Source organism: Cydia splendana, chromosome 3 (genome assembly GCF_910591565.1).
Source record: "Cydia splendana chromosome 3, ilCydSple1.2, whole genome shotgun sequence".
NCBI lineage: Eukaryota > Metazoa > Arthropoda > Insecta > Lepidoptera > Tortricidae > Cydia > Cydia splendana.
The window spans coordinates 17,893,429-17,910,375 of NC_085962.1; the positions used below are offsets into that span (position 1 = coordinate 17,893,429).

General features: G+C 38.4%; 1 protein-coding gene across 1 annotated transcript; it reads right to left on the bottom strand.

Annotated features, from left to right (window-relative positions):
* Positions 1-907: 907 nt before the first annotated feature.
* On the bottom strand, positions 908-10,564 carry LOC134806580 (cytochrome P450 4g15-like). Its single transcript, XM_063779889.1, has 10 exons — positions 10,321-10,564; positions 8,229-8,426; positions 3,879-4,061; positions 3,391-3,460; positions 3,170-3,296; positions 2,901-3,090; positions 2,603-2,715; positions 2,283-2,520; positions 1,818-2,003; positions 908-1,329 (listed from the first exon to the last, which is right to left on the bottom strand). The coding sequence occupies exons 1-10, from the start codon at positions 10,526-10,528 to the stop codon at positions 1,151-1,153; spliced, it is 1,692 nt and encodes a 563-aa protein (XP_063635959.1). The 5' UTR covers positions 10,529-10,564; the 3' UTR covers positions 908-1,150.
* Positions 10,565-16,947: the final 6,383 nt, after the last annotated feature.

Here is a 16,947-nt window from a genome sequence, read left to right on the forward strand (position 1 = left end):
TAAATGTGTTTATTCAGAAAATGATAAACGTATTGTACTTACTGAAAATATAATATATTTAAGGATATCTTAAACAATTAAAACATAACCAATTCTTATCAAGCGCACCCAGCTACAAAGCAAGTTCTAGTAAAGTAAAACATTATACACCGTGTTTTTTTTATTTCCGTTAATTTCAAGGGTGCACTCAAGTAACTTTCTCAAAGACACCAATATTCTAATTAACTCCATTTCGGAGATAATCAATAATTTACTTTTTTCCTATAAGGCCTCTACAAGCGTGTACACTTGCCTTAGGGCCGAGTTACATATTGATTAGTGTTTAGAATGAGTTCATACATTTGCTACTAAACTTAAGTACAATCTCGGTCGATCGATGTTCGAAATAACATTGATATGTCACAGATTTCAATTGTTTGGTTGAGTTAAATGTAATGCCCGTGTTACAACAACGCTATATGCTACATTTAATTACTTTTTAAACTTAATTTTTTTTAACAATTTTTTTTTAATTATCTATGCCATTTAGTTCTCTTAAACGTAACCATACCCCGAAGTTAGCGGAATTAAATAAAAACACGGTGTATATAAGTATAGGTACCTACCTAAATCGAAATAAGTATAATACACCTAATATTAATTAAATAGTCATAATCATTATAAATTACATTTTAAATTCACAAATGTACCTACTATAACAGTGATAAATCAGCTCACCTACAGAAGGTATTCTTGTATAAATCAGCTCACCTACAGAAGGTATTCTTGTATAAATCAGCTCACCTACAGAAGGTATTCTTGTATAAATCAGCTCACCTACAGAAGGTATTCTTGTATAAATCAGCTCACCTACAGAAGGTATTCTTGTATAAATCAGCTCACCTACAGAAGGTATTCTTGTATAATTTGGTTTTTCATTGATTTAGGTAAGTGAGTATTTATAACTTTTATGGTACCTAATTATAGGTACCAAGCAAGCGGCAACGTTTAATCCTAGAAACACATTGAAACACCTTCTGGGTAAACTATTTCTAATGAACATATATGTGTTTAGGAAACTATTCCTTTTTACTAAGGAAACACTCATTATTCAAATTAATTTACAATCAATCATTTAATGGAATATTATTATAAGAAACAATACAATAATTCACGCACTTGTAGGAACTTTTCTCCTGGGTTCAATCCTGATCCTGAATCCATCTGATCGCTTTAAAATAATGTCGGCTTTTAACATGAACTGGTCTTCAGGAATATCTGAGACCATCTTGAAGTTCCTCAGTACCGTAGCGAGTAATACTTTTAACTTCAGAATGGCGTATTTGCGACCTGTAAGTAAATAAAATATAACATTGAGTTTTATATTATACAATTGCTTTTTCAAGTCATATTTCTTTACAGTTAGTTAGGTAAAATTCATAACTTGTGATTTTTCGAGTTCAATCAACATTAAGGTTGATTCACGTTAGACCGGGCCGGGGCCGGGCCGGAGCTTCCGGCGCTTCATTGTCTATGGAAAGCACCACGTGATCATCGATCAGCCGTCATATAAAATGACATGTCGGACGCCTCGGCTCGGTCCCGGCCCGATCTAGCGTGAGTCATCCTTTACTCTTAAGTCACCGAAAACCTTATCAAAATGATCCAATACACTTTACCAATTTATCTCCATCAAGAAATATTTAGAAAAAAAAACACGAAAAATTTATAAATGTATTTCAAATATCGAGAATGAAGCCAAACGCTTGAAAGTTATACAAATACAATTATTATTAGTTATTGTTACAATTGGTGTAAATTATGTTGTTTGTGCTTACCCACACAGCTCCTAGGCCCGGCGCTGAATGGGATGTAGCTGTAGTAATGTCGGTCTTGGGTATTTTCAGGCAAGAAGTTGTCTGGATTGAACACTTCCGGCTCCTTGTAGTATTTCGGATTGCGGTGAACCTTGAATGTACCGATAACTATGGTTGAGCCCGCTGGCAGTACATAGTTGTTAGTAGCTACGACAAAAACATTGATCTATGAAGGAGCCAGAGCAAAGAATAGTAAAGAGCGAGATCTTGAATCCTTACGCTGCGTCTTACGTAAGCGAACAACTCGCGAACGCGACGCGGCGCGGCGTGGCGGGCCCAAAGCGTTCGCGTTCGCAACGAGATCGCCCACGTAGGACTCTTCTATAGGTATCAAAGGATTGATTCACCCCGCGCCGCATCGCTTCGCTTCGCGTTCGCGTGTTGTTCGCCTACGTAGTACGATGCGTTACATTAAGGAATACTTACCAATTTTTACGTCTCGTTTCAGTTTTCTTGCAATAATTGGTACTGGTGGATACATCCTAAGAGACTCAAAAATAACTCTCTCCAAGTATTTCATGCGTAAAGTGTCTGAAAACGTGACCGGTCTGTCGGAGTCCCCGAAAATATCATACAATTCATCATATACTCTAGCTTGAATATCCTGGTGAACTCCGAGGAGGCATAGTACGAAGCTAGAACCAGCGGCCGTAGTGTCGTGGCCCTGAATAATTCATAAATTAGTTAAAATTTATATTTTATTTATAAATATACAAGTAAAAATAGGTGTAACATTCAAATCGTACCTCAAACATGATAGTGTCAACTTCTTCCTTAATTTCGTGGTCACTTATTTTATTTGCACCACTTTGAGCCGATTCTATCATCAGGTCCAAGAATGCAAGTCGTTTCTTTTCTCCTGAAAATATACATATTTTAATATTGAAGTCAAGTTCCTAATTAGTGGCACCTAAAACGACCTGTCGTAGGCGCCTATATTTGAAAGAAAGTCGAAAGACAGAGGTGAAGTAGCCAACCATTTAGGTATTAGGGCAGTTTAGGTACCTCATAAGCAGACTATATTTAATGTAACTAAATTCTTACCAACATCGTTTTCATCATTAAAGTCCAAATCATCCCGATAGCCTTTAAAAACAGAATCAGCTAAGGTTTTCACGTTATTCGCTAATCCAGTTTCGTCGTTTTCTTTGGAACGTGTCAATTCTTCAATCGATGTAGGTATTATACCCTTAGCTTTGTTTTCTAAGTATGTTTGCTTTTTGCTTTTGATTACCTACAAATGTAATTCCACTCTTAATTATCATGGAGCAAGATAAAATCATATTGGAAGATGTTTATTTTCTGTCTATTACCTTATTCGTTAGCCCATGTATAATATTGAGAAGATTAATTTGTTGTTTGAAAAATGAAGTTAGTTTGAAAATAGCGTCAAATCGCAACCAGAATTTGTAATGCCTCTGGTGGATGATATCACACATTCTGCAAATAAATAATCAACAATGACCAATAGCTTAGACTCTGAAAACTGGTGTATGAAATTGAAGCCGTATTATAAAGCTCTTAATCCACTTACTTCATGACTGCCATGGCATAATCAAATCCAGACTCGTCCTGAGTTTTTCTCGTGATCCCCATTGCAGTTTCTGCAAGGTGAAAATTTGATCTACTTATATTAATTGTAACTGCGTCAATCTGATAATGTCTCATCAAATTGATATTAATTTATGCAACAAAAGGTCTTACATTTGCACAAAATAAACATTATCACGGAAATGAAATGCATTGTCTGCACTTAATTAAGTCAATATCAAGTAGGTATAATGTAAGTAATGAGGCTAGAGTTGTTTGTCACTTTAATATTCATTAGGTAACCAGAAAGGTTGACCGTAAAATTATTAAACAATGAATATTGTTTCACATAATTGCTAAAGTGACGCATTGCATAGATGTTTTTTATTTAAAACTTTCAAACCTATGGGCTGTCCTATCAGACATGCAGATTTTCTTGCTTATCATTCTTATCAACCATATTGTCAACCATAAATTGAAGAGAGTCCTTACCAAGTAATATATCCACAGTAACTCCACTCATATAATCGTGGACATCAAAGGTTTTATTCATTTCAGTCTTCATCTTGTTAACCACGTTCATGCTGTTCTGGTTGAACACGCTCATAAACGATTTCAGGATGTTGATATGAAATGTTGGAGCAATCATTTTTCGATGAGAACGCCATTTTGCGCCTGAAATTGGTTACTTAATTTAAGAGAAGTTTCTAGTTTGTTATGATTAATAAAAACATTTAAAACAGGCCATTAGATTGATTTAGATAGCACGCATTGAAATTGACAACTCTATTATATCACTATCACTACACCTTATAAACCAAAGTCCCCCGCCGCGTCTGTCTGTTTGTGTATTGGTATGTTCGCATAAACTCAAAAACTACTGAACGGATTTTCATGCGGTTTTCACTTATCAATAGAGTGATTCTTGAGGAAGGTTTAGGTGTATAAATTGTTAATCCATGCGAAGCTGGGGCGGGTCGCTAGTGTATTGATATAATTAGGGTGAGCGAAGCGAGCCCTATCACTATTCGACGAACTATGCATTCTTGTGGTACACTTTACGGAAAAACTACTGCACTGTTAGGTTTGAAAGTTAACATAGTAATTTATATTCATGTCTAGATGTGTTATCAAACATAATAATATCATTTTATAAACCTAAAAAAATAAAATAAAGTAATAACACTTTGAATTAACTATTCAGCGCCATCTGTTGGCAACATAATGAATTAACATTCGTGCTAATGTTAATTATTTATTTCTCTAACAGATGGCGTTAGTAGTAATAAATATTGGACATTCTTATACAAATTGACTAAGCCCCATAGTAAGCTCAAGAAGGCTTGTGTTGTGGGTACTCAGACAACGATACCTATGTGGTGTTTTCAGTTTCAATATATAATGTCGATGGCGCTTACGCCATTAATAACGATGAATACAAAAGTGGGTTAAAATTTTGGATCCGGACCCACCTCGCTTCGCTTGGTTTGATTCCCAATTTAGCAATTAAGTTTCTGTGAATACCTAATACGGAGGTCAATTTTACTCGTAAATACGTTTTGTGACGCTGATGAACTGATCAGTCATGTTGTGTTAGCAAACTTAAATCGGGTATTTGCAGTTCGAGAAAAAGTTTTAGCGCCATTAATTTATTACGTAAGATGATTTTGGGGTGGAGGGGGGTCGAACATATCTTATTTTTTCTTACAAGGGGGAGGGAGGGGGTATTCATAGTTCTTACGTAAGATCTCAAAGATGTGATTTTTTTTCAATTTCTATGAAATTATGACGCGTAAAATACATAATAATAATACTTCTACACTTGCTATCAAACACGGTGCAGAGTTAGCTTAAACGAGCTCACGTACCTTTGTACAGGTACAAATATCACATTCGTATTTTTTTTTAAATACACACTTAAGGCCCCAGTACACAGTGGTGAAGGATGGGCCATGCCACGCCCTGGCCATTGCGTACAGGGGGCTATGGTATGCAATGGCGGACGACTGCCGTCAGTTGTCAGCCGTGGTGAGCAATCGGGGAGTTGTCGGTTTTTTGGCACACTTCAAAGGAATCGTGGCGTACCGTGGCCTGTGGTGTTCACACAGTCGCCATTGTTTGTTAAGTTTCTTGAATTTTCGACCGCTTGATTAAATATTAATAGCCCATAATGTCATTATTGTGGAGCAATGAAGAGACTTATCAGTTTATTATAGATTTATATCAATCAGAGCCTGCAATTTTGTTTTTTTTTTGTTTTTTTTTTTTGATGCACCATTGTGTGAACACCTACGTGATATAGGCCTACTGATGCGCATTGCAAAGCATGGCTTGGCATGGACCATCCTTGACCACTGTGTACTGGAGCCTTAAATAAACCAAACGTGTAGGTACTCATTTTTTCCTTTAGATTCTTACGTAATATATGGTTTTAGGGGGGTGGGGTGGGAGAATGAGGGGGTCAGCTTATTCTTATTATTTCTTACATAGGGGAGGGAGGGGGTCTGGCAAAAACTGGCAAAAATTGTCTTACACCGTAATTAATGAATGGCGCATTTAGTGTTACTATTGCTTGGAACTGCTAAAATTGAGCATATTAATTTCAGTGACTTAGGCCCGATAAACGACTGAAACTTGTATGGGAACTACACGCCGACTGCACGCCAATTGCAACGTCGGCGTGCAGTTCAACAAAATGACCCAGAACCCTGGCAGTTCCTAGTGGAACTCAGTTTTGGTGCAACAAAGGCATATTATGTTTTGGTCATCCGACTCATCTTGATGAGCACTAAGGAGAGTAGTACCCAAGATAGAGGTGATGCTGAACCCCGGCAGTACCTAGGGGAGCTCGGGTTTGGTGCAACATAGACACACGCTGTTTAGGTCATCCGACTCGTCTTGATGAGCACTAGGGAGAGCAGTATCCAAGATAGAGCCAATGCTGAACCCCGGCAGTAGGTACTTAATGGAACTCAGGTTTGGATCAGCATAGGCACACGCTGTTTAGGTCATTCGACTTGTCTTGACGAGCACTTGGGAGAGCAGTACCCAAGATAAAGCGGATGCTGAACCCTGGCAGTACCTATATGGAACTCAGGATTGATGCAACATAGACACACGCTGTTTTGGACATCCGACTCGTCATGATGAGCACTTGGGAGAGCAGTATCCAAGATAGAGCTGATGCTGAACCCTGGCAGTACCTAGTGGAACTCAGGTTTGTTGCAACATAGGCACACGCTGTTTTGGTCATCCGACTCGTCTTGATGAGCACTTAGGAGAGTAGTACCCAAGATAAAGCTGATGCTGAACCCTGGCTGTACCTGGTGGAACTCAGATTTGGTGCAACATAGGCACACGCTGTTTTGGTCATCTGACACGTCTTATCGAGCACTTAGAAGAGCAGGACCCAAGATAGAGCTACTGCTGAACCCTGGCTGTACCTGGTGGAACTGTGTGTGTGTGTGTGTGTGTGTGTGTGTTTATGTGCGGAGCAGCGTGATTACCGCCAGTTGGTGTCCAGACGGGATAGTTTTTCGCTGAATTGTGTGGTGTGGACGCAAAAATAAATTCAAGGACATTGGCTCGCTGACCCAACATTAGGTAGGAAAGCCAGTTGGCATCCTTACAAAAAGTACTCGGCGGCCGTGTAGACGGTGTAGGATGTAATAAGCGCTTATGAAATTGTATATTACGTGTGGATGATATTGGCAATTTGATTTTGTCGTCTGGACACGTCTTTAATGGACAAAGTAAAAGCTGTAACAAACAGGCGTACCGGACAGCAACCGTTGCGTTGTTAAAGGCCGTAACACACTATCGCACCCATAAGTGAGAGCGAGAAACAGATATCTCTTTCCCGCTCTCACTTATAAAGAGAAAGAGATATCTGTTTCTCGCTCTCACTTATGGGTGCAACGCACCAAGGTCGCGGTGCGGTGCGATAGTGTGTTACGGCCTTAACGGACTAATTACGTACCCACCCACTCGATCGAACATGAAACAAGCCTCGGATTGGATCAAAGTCGCGGTCCGGTACGTTTAGGTAGAAAAACTCCGCGAGCCCTTAGAAAGCTCTGCTTTTTGCTAGTAGAGTTGTCAATTTCACCGACTCCATTAAATTACAAAAATACAAATACAAATACAAATGCGTTTATTTCATTACTTTTTACATAAGCTCTTAGGTATAGTATAAAGCCCCCTCCTCACTCGTGCGCGAATCGCGGCGCGAAGCCGCGAACGCGAGTGTGGCGTCGATTTTCGCAGACAGCGGCTTTTCTTTCACGCGCATAGTCTGGAGGGGACTTAAGGGTTAGGTAGGTAATTAGTCCATCTTAGGTATAAGGAGTAAGTAGGTAAGTATTTATCTAAACATTGTGCAACAAATTGTTTAAGTAATGAAAAAGGTGCGGGTACAGCTTGGTCAGCTAATTGGAATGGTATTAAGATTAAATAATATTTAAATTATGAAGTTCATATAAAAAACAAAACATTAGTATTTAACAATAGTTTCCTTACAGAAACAGTATTTAATAGCATATGTTTCGTGTGGTTAGTATTTACCTAAAAGCTAACTTTGTGAACGCATCCCTCACGGGGCTGGTCACGTGTATATTCTCAAACTCTTTACTGTTAATTGATATAGTGGAAGTTTCGCCAATTTAACCCCCTTATTCATAAACGCGCTACAAACCTCAATTAAGTAGCTAATAATCATTTGTCCTTATCTGTAATTTTGACTTATGTAGGTATTTGTAAGAAAGGGATAAAACATAATTTAACTACATCAGTCCCTAAGTTTTATGAAAAAGGGGGCAAGTCATACATTTGGAAAACAAATACCTGAGCTGATAAGTAAGCCTTCTCCTAGCCACGGCTTGAAGAACCTGTACTCGGAGGCCTTGTCGATATGCACGTGGCTGTTCAGGATGACCTCGACGTCGTCCGCGTCGGTGAGGAAGATGATCAGCTTCGAGCCGAGCCACCCGCGGATCACGCTGCCGTATTTCTCACCATACTGGAGGCCGATGTTTACCAGATCTACACAAATAAATTGTTATACTCGTAATAACTTACAACTTTTATAAAAACCGGCCAAGTGCGAGTCGGACTATTCGGGCTATTACAGCGGCAACAGAAATACATCATCTGTGAAAATTTCAACTGCCTAGCTATCACGGTTCATGAGATACAGCCTGGTAACAGACAGACATATAGACAGACGGAAAGCGAAGTCTTAGTAATAGGGTCCCGTTTTTACCCTTTGGGTACGGAATACGGAAAGTATGGACGCTAAGCACGAAAAATTTCGTACATTAACCCGCCATTTCCCATCTCTATCGCACGTGCATAATTATATTGGTTTCCAGCTCACACAGTGGCATTGACCACCGGCGCATGGGCGGGACATTAATATACCTTAAACACGCATGCGAGAGAGAAACGAAATTCTTAGTTGCTTTAGGTACTTTTCTTCATAATCTGCAGGACGAGTGCACAACTGACTGAAAATTAGGCAACGTGGTGAGAATGGAGTTCAGACGAGTGCCACTGCTATGTACCTGCAAAGTATTATTCTGATTTTTATAACAGGTTATGACTTTGATCTGGATGAGTTATGGATCTGATCTCATTCATAGCCTGTTATTCAAATCAGAATACGCATGTGAATCACTGCATGAACCATGAGTGTTCACGAGGTCTACGGCTCACAGAGCCACCAGTTAGTAATGAATAACTACATAGTATTACTGAAGATTAATTCTTTGTTAATTACTTTTAATTCAATACATTATCAGGATGGTGTGCAGCAGTGCAGTTGTAATTATTTAAATGTAAATTCAGTATAATTTTATGGAACTGTGTTACAAATGATTGCAATAATTTACATTGTGTTACCTTGTCTAATAAACCAACTACATTTAACATTTATTGAACGTACGTGATACTTTGCTATATCGTTAATGGTAGGCGGCAATAATCATTTCTGACAAAAATAATCAAGCACATACGTCTGCGAGCGATAAGTACTACAAATTTAATACAGGGTGAAATTTTAACCACGGTTAATACTCTACAGTAGCGACTTCATAGGTCATACTGAAAAACTTTTACTATAGGACCAATGCCAAAATCGCAAAAAAAAATTCTGTTTCATACATTCCGGCTGATGATGTGATGCCCCTGATTTCTATGGGACAGCCAAATTTTTTTCGGTATTTCGACATTGGCCCCAAAATAAAAGTAATTCAGTAAGTATGACCTATAAAATCACTACGCAGAGTATGAACAGAGGCTAAAATTTCACCCTGTATAAAATACATTTCTAGATAATATTACGAAAGAATAAATAATGTTACGTCAACAATATCAACATAGGTTAAATTTTGCCACTTTACCTCAATATTTATTTATTTGTTCAATTTATTCAATTTTATTCACAAGTAAGCTTACAGTCTAAAGAACCAAGGCGCTTATAATTAATGTTTAATATTATACATGTTATTATTTTCTTTTCCAATCTTTCCCAAATAGGTATATTTTAAAAAACTAATCAATGAAAAGTAACGCTAAACATTGTCATTAACATAAATCAAACAGTTAATAAACTTACCATCGGGTCTTTTCCCAAGCGTTAACAGTGCGTTGGGGGCTATTCATAAATTACGTCATCTATTTTTGACCCCCCCCCCCCCTAAAATCATCAAAAAATCATGCTTCGAATGACCCTGTTTCCTCCTACGTCATGCTACCATCATCCGATGCCCAGACCCCCCCCCCCCCCCCCTAATTTGAAATGACGTAATTTATGAATAGCCCCTTGCCAAATATCGGCACGGCCATGGGCCCGGGTAGCTTATTGCCCATCTTGTACAGTCGCGAGCTCTGCTGCCATCGGTAGAACATCGCTCTCGTGCTGTTTTGACAAACTTACCATCGGGCCTTTTCCCAAGCGCTAACAGTGCGTTGCCAAATATCGGCACGGCCATGGGCCCGGGTAGCTTATTGCCCATCTTGTACAGCCGCGAGCTCTGCTGCCACCGGTACAGCAGCCACAGGCTGGAGGCCAGCGCCAGTAGCGGGTAGAACATCGCTCTCGTGCTATTTTGGATCTCTGGCAACTGTTCCACTGTGGTCGACATTTTTCTATAGGTACAAGAAAAATTACATTATAATAATTGTTTCGTCGTTTAGACCAAAAGTCTGCAGCGATTTTGATATCCTACGAAGTGCAAGCGTTATTTTAAGCGTCAAACGTCTATGAAATTATGACGCATAAATAACATTTGCACTGCGTGGGCTATCAAAATCGCTGCAGACTTTTCTTGGTCTAACTCCACCTCTTTGAGTGATTTGCTTCAACCCGATCCAAGCAACTAATGGAGAGAAGAGTTCTGCCATTATAAATAGCCAGTGGAGTCAGGATCCTCAGTTGTGAAGGAGTAAATCAGAAGAAGAGACCGAATTGCACGAAAATGCGGTTTGCGATTGTTTTTGACTTTTTTTTGTTTCTTGTGATTTGAGTTGAATGATAATATTGTCAAATACGATCGCTCGTAGCTATTTTAATTAATTTTTACCACGCCAGCTCATAAAGACTAATTTATCTTCAAAAAGTGATGAGAACATTGCTTTTTATCCACAAGAGTAATTAAAAGCAAATATTTAGTAGTTTTAGTTAATAAATAAGAAAAAACGCTTTTCCGGATACATGATGTGAGTAAATATTTTCTATAATTTCAAAGAAGCGGTCGTCCCATTTTGTCTTAACTTGTACATTTTTGGCGAATGTTTGTTATTAACTTTGGATAAAACTTGCGTTGTGGATTTAGTTCTATACAGCTACCATCAGTTTGACACTGCTATATTCGCTAGTGTGTGCGTGACTTAGGTACTTATGCATCTCGCTCGTACTCTAATATTAGTGCGAGCGAGATGTATAAGAAAGTATGTTACGCAAACGTCAGCGAATATATCAGTTTGGTTTGACACTGCTTAATAAAGGCAGTCGAGGTAAGACTAGGTCATTGAATTATTTTGCCCTGTGTTGATTTTACATGCCATATTTATGTAGGTATATACCGTGGTATATCGTTTCATTTGTTTATCTTGAGTAAATACCTACAGTTCCATAATAATAATTTGATTGGTTCTTTTACTTCACGACGGATCCTTTATGTCCCACAGCTGCCTAATATTTGATCTGAATTTTTTTTCCGTCAATATCTGGAGTAGACTTAAAAACTAGTATTTATGGTATGGTTTGGTTTGGTTTGGTGGTCGTTGAGGTAAGGACTTTTCTACCCATATTGGCATTGTAATAATTTCCAAGATTATGACCTATTTAAGTACAAGTTGATACATATTAAACAATATTTAATTTTGCGCTGCCCGACCTGGGGGGCGATTTTTGAATTTCGATCGCTCGATTTCGTTACTTGTAAATCGGTGGAAAACGGCCAAATACTAATTTTTGAAATACGAGCGATAGAAATAGGAAATCTAGTGTATTGACCACTCGTTTTCAATTACATTAGTAGAATTTAAATGCCTAGTAGTGGAGATATTATTGAACGAAATACACGAAATCGAGCGGTCGAAATTCAAAAATCGGCCACCTGCTCTACATTATGTAACCTTATTAAAAGTAAACTTAATATAAGGCCCATGGTTATTTTTAATTCTTGTTATTCTTAAGTTTAATGTACAGGTAATTTGTTATCTAATACATTGTGCATTGGGCGTAAGTTAAATATTGCAAACGAGAGTAAGTTAAATCGCGACGGCTTGCCGGAGCGATTTATAGACTCGAGTTTGCAATATTATTACGCCCCGAGTTACACACAATGTTTTTCATCACACTTGCGATACTAAAATTAAGTATAAAGGCAAAAAACTGTTAATTATGGCACTAGAAACTTCATAACTCCCTAGGGAAAACGCTTTTTCTATAACTCGAATCCCGCTAAACCTGCGTGCAATTCCACATTTACTGAGCGAGTGTGATGAAAAGGTTTTTTACTACCCGTGCGAAGCAGGGGCGGCGCAGCGGGTTGCTAGGCTACTGTTGCTAGTTTAATATGAACTTGCAGTTTTGTCTATGGTACTAGCAGGCGTGGCTCACTCCGCGATTTCGTCGCTTTGCTACCAGGTAACTAGCTAAAAGTACATCCGTTCCACACCAATTTTGGTGGCTAGCCATAAGCCGCGCGTGGCGCTGTCGCCACCTAGCGGTCATATCTGTCCTGATCGTAACAGACGCGTTTTGTTAGAGAGTGAGTCTTCTGTACCTAGTACTATTATTTATTCTGTGGTACTAGCGAACATGGACGCAAAGGTTGAACACATTAACACTTGTAAAAATATGAAATTTTGAAAGTAGGCAAGGTTAAGGAACCGGACCTTCTTTGGCGCAGGATTTGCAGGAACCTTATTGCATACTACAAATTCAAACACATTCCTTTTTTTTGATACATTGGAATATAAAAACAGGTAAATTAGGTTAGAGCCTAAATTCAATACTTCCTTATTTAATTAGATACTTGCCAAAGTTTTTTATCAAGACGTTTTTGTTTAAATGGGGAAAACAATGTTTTTTGTTTTCTAATAGAAGTAAAATTATTTTCCTACAATAGCTACTAACAGCTTTTTTTTTTGCAATTATCAGCACATATATTCCAATCTCACTACCTAAGTCAGCAATTCCTTATTTCCCGTAGACCCAAAAGCCTCTTTATTCATTTAGTTATATCAATTATATTATTATTGTTTACAAGCACTTACCTGTATTACACTGTAAAACTGCCACGACACACACGGGCCTTCAAACGTCCAGTGCAAAGTGATTCCCATTTTTTGCATAACAGCGTTTTATATGATGACACTTTGACATTATACGTCAATGGACAATGAAGTAAGGCCACGCTCGTGCAGGTGCGGTAAGTGAACGTTTATTAGGTTAACCCAATACATATTTTTGGCGTTCGCAACCCAATTCATAATCACTCTAATATTATAAATGCGAAAATTAACTCTGTCTGTCATGTTACCTCTTCACGCTTAAACCGCTGAACCGATTTAAGAGGAATTAGAGAAATTTTGAGGCACGGAAGACAAAGGAATAAAAACTCCATAAACATTACCTCTGCATCTCAGTTAGTAAGAAGCGCTCGAGTATTGGCTTAAACATTTTGATCCTCACAAGAAACAGAATTGATTAGGACTATTTACAAAAAGTTGTCACCAGCGTATTCCTCGCTACAGACGAAAAAAATAATGGTCTGTACTAACGAGAAATGTTGCCAAGTTATAGAGGCAACCGTATCTTATCTACTGAATCCTTGTCCTGGTTGATGCGTCAACACGACGCGACGCCGAAAAGATGTTGGATAGATGTTCCCATAGGTAGGTACACAATAAACCAACCGACTTGGTAAAATCTACATTGGATAATGCAATTTACTGATTTTTATCAACACTTTAAGCATAATTTAAACTAAAACCGGATTTTATGCCTTGCACTTTACTTACTGTTATTAACCCTGACGTTTCGAACGTGACATTACGTCCTTGGTCTCAGGCAGACTGGTGAGGAATTGTATCAAAATGTTTTAGCTGCGCAGGTTTTTCAGCGCATGAAATGATAGACACGCATCTTTGTAGTAGGTACACACGCATGAAGTGCACGCGATAAAGTTTCAGTATAAATAATAAGTAAAGATCATGTAAAGATCGTGTTAGTTTCAATTAATGCAACACTTAAGCAGTATTGCGACCTCAGCAATTTTTGTCGCTCGTATTTCAAAAATAGCGTTCGATGGTTTTCCACAGATTTTCGAGTGTTAAAATCGAAATTAAATAATCGACCCCGATGTCCTAGCAAAATGTCAAAAGTGTTAAAACAGATTTGTTATATAGGTACCTATATGTTTAAAACGGAAGAATTCAAATGCCATTCCAACGTGCGGGGTCTAATACAAATTCTAAATACTGCTGCTGCTGTGGACGCAGGCCGAGTGTCACCTTAATGCTCACAGATCAAAGCGCCGAAATACGAAGTGTTCTGCAGCAGCGTCAACGTCAGCTTTTGAGCCGCTCGACGCTCCGCTCGTAGCGTGAGTTCCGTAGCCTTCGGGTAATGCTGCAGGGCACACTTGAGAGCACACACTACATCGAAAAGTTGGAAAATGTTATCGGACTTTCTGTCGCTCTTGGATATTAGAGCAATACTTAGTGATAGATAACGGCTTTCGATTTTTTAATGTTGGCTATTAGGTCATTTGGTCAGATTGAATACGTCAACTGCGACGAAGGGATGTACTCAGTATTGTCGCCGCAAAAGCTGCTTACATCCGTTGGGCGGTAGGTATAACTGTCAGATTGCAGTTTTATATTATATTTTAGGCAAACACGTTAAAATTGTGTTCTTCATTCTTTTAATTTATTGTTTTTCAGGATTTGAAATAAATAATAAATTATTATATTATTCTTGAAACCAGCTATTTGCTCTTGCAATCTCGGAATAATCTTTTCCTTGATTTTGTTAAGGTCTTTCCTATGCATTTAATCGCTGCCTAGCCTTTTTCATAGAAGATAGAATATGTTCTATCTTCTATGAAAAAGGCTAGGCATAATGGGCTATGGCCCATTATTTAGTTAATCACTTTCACCTAGCGTAATGCAAGTTACATTCCATCTACTCTCAATAGTATCAATAGTCTCAGTCACTCTGACACGAGGCCTTTATGACACGAGCAAGAGCGAAAAGGCAGCATCCGTTCAATGAAGAACTTGTAATTTATTAAAATATCGATAGGGCCTCTACGTATTGGCCTCGGCTCCGTGCACGCCTTCCAAATGTCAAAAACACCATGGTTCCGTTCTGCGTACGGGAAAGACACGTTTGCAAAAAATACGTTTGCGTCGTAGCGCCTGTAAGAATGTAATAGTTATGTGCTATAAAAGTAAGAGCATTCCATATGTTTATGGTACTGTAGGCACTGTTTGCGGCGTCGTTGCTGCCGCCGCTGTATCCGTCAGTTGACATCAGTGCCCTGTTTATCAAAAGCTTGTAACATGTAATACAAGTGGAAGTCCCTTTCTAATAAAAGCTGTCAAAAAGGGACTGTTGTGAAGTTGACTTTATCTATTCTAAAATCAATAACCCTTTAAATGCAAACAATACACATAATACGTATATTTTTCACCCGTGAATTTTGCATTTTTTCACATGAATTTTGAGTGCTTCAACCCCATAGTGTGATGTGTATGTAGTGTTTTTAAACTGTTTTTTTTTTCAATAAATAAACAAGTAATTCTTTAATTTGTTGTCGTTTTTTTCATACATTTGGTGGATAGATAGAGTTAGACCAAGAGAAGTTTATAGTACACGCAGATTCGGCCGCAGTAACTTCTGAGAATGTTCTTGAGAACGAGAATTTATTTATTTATCGTAGTTTGTACCATGAATATTCACGATAGTTTAGGTGTCCTTACCCCCAGAAAAATCCGATATGTTTGGTCTACCGCTTCCGGTCAGAAAAATGTATGACGGCCCGGCCAAACGGTCAGACCTAGGTGGGGGGTGCTCGACTAAATGTCATAGAGGGACCCTGGCAGTTTTTGACGCCGCCATTTTTTTTTCAATATGGCCGACTTTTTTTGTTTTTTTTTTCAAGTTTGTCCTAGCGCGCTGAGATTTTGGTCACGGCATCTCGGAGGCCCCTAGATACGTATGAAAAATTTTTTTTTGGAAAAATGCTACAATTGCGGGAAAACTGGCCACTTTTATTTTGTATGGCAACTTTTAAAAGGTGCGTGATAGGTGGGGGGTGCTCGACCAAATATCATAGAGGGCCCCGAGACAAAACAAACTGCATTAAAAAAATCAAAATGGCCCACTTTTTTTTTTTTCAAGTTGGTCCGAGCGCGCTGAGATTTGGCATGGCGGGAGATAGGCCTCTAGATTCCTATGAAAAAACATTTTTTTGGAAAAAATCCACGATGGCGGAACAATAATTTCTATGTTGCAGGAATGTTCTGAGAACATTCTCGAGAACGTTTCCGCTTTTTGGGAATGTTCTGCAATTTGTACATTGCTAAATATGCCTAGGTACTTGAATAATAAACTATGTTATTTTTATCATGTAAAATAAAATTGTTTATATAATGTTTTTTTTTATTTTATTAATCCACGTGATTCTCAAAATGTAGTAGTACAGTAGGTAAATACAGCAGCACGTATCGCACATTTATCGATATCGATAAACAGTAACTGGAAGTGTCGAGCTCTAGCGTTGCTTTTTTGTGTTGGTAGTATTGACATGTATTTGGTGTGTTTTTTTTTAACAATATGGCCTGGATGACCCGAGCAAGCGAAAGATTCCAAAATTGAACCACGAGCCTAGCGAGTGGTTCGAAAAATGGAATCTTGAGCGTTGTGAGGGTTTCAAAGCACGAGGGTTAAACGGGTGAATCAACTTTTATGTGTTCAACATCACACGTACAGAGTCCCTGATCGATAATATGAATGTATATAAAAGTATGAGTTTTTTAGTATTCC

What these genes read in the sequence shown, in the direction of transcription:
- LOC134806580 (XM_063779889.1), bottom strand. Translation starts at nt 10,528, where the DNA reads ATGTCGACCACAGTGGAACAGTTGCCAGAGATCCAAAATAGCACGAGA. An exon ending in AGGCTTACTTATCAGCTCAG is followed by an intron (nt 4,062 to 8,228) that starts GTATTTGTTTTC and finishes AACCAATTTCAG; the next exon opens with GCGCAAAATGGCGTTCTCAT. An exon ending in TATGCCATGGCAGTCATGAA is followed by an intron (nt 3,297 to 3,390) that starts GTAAGTGGATTA and finishes ATTTATTTGCAG; the next exon opens with AATGTGTGATATCATCCACC.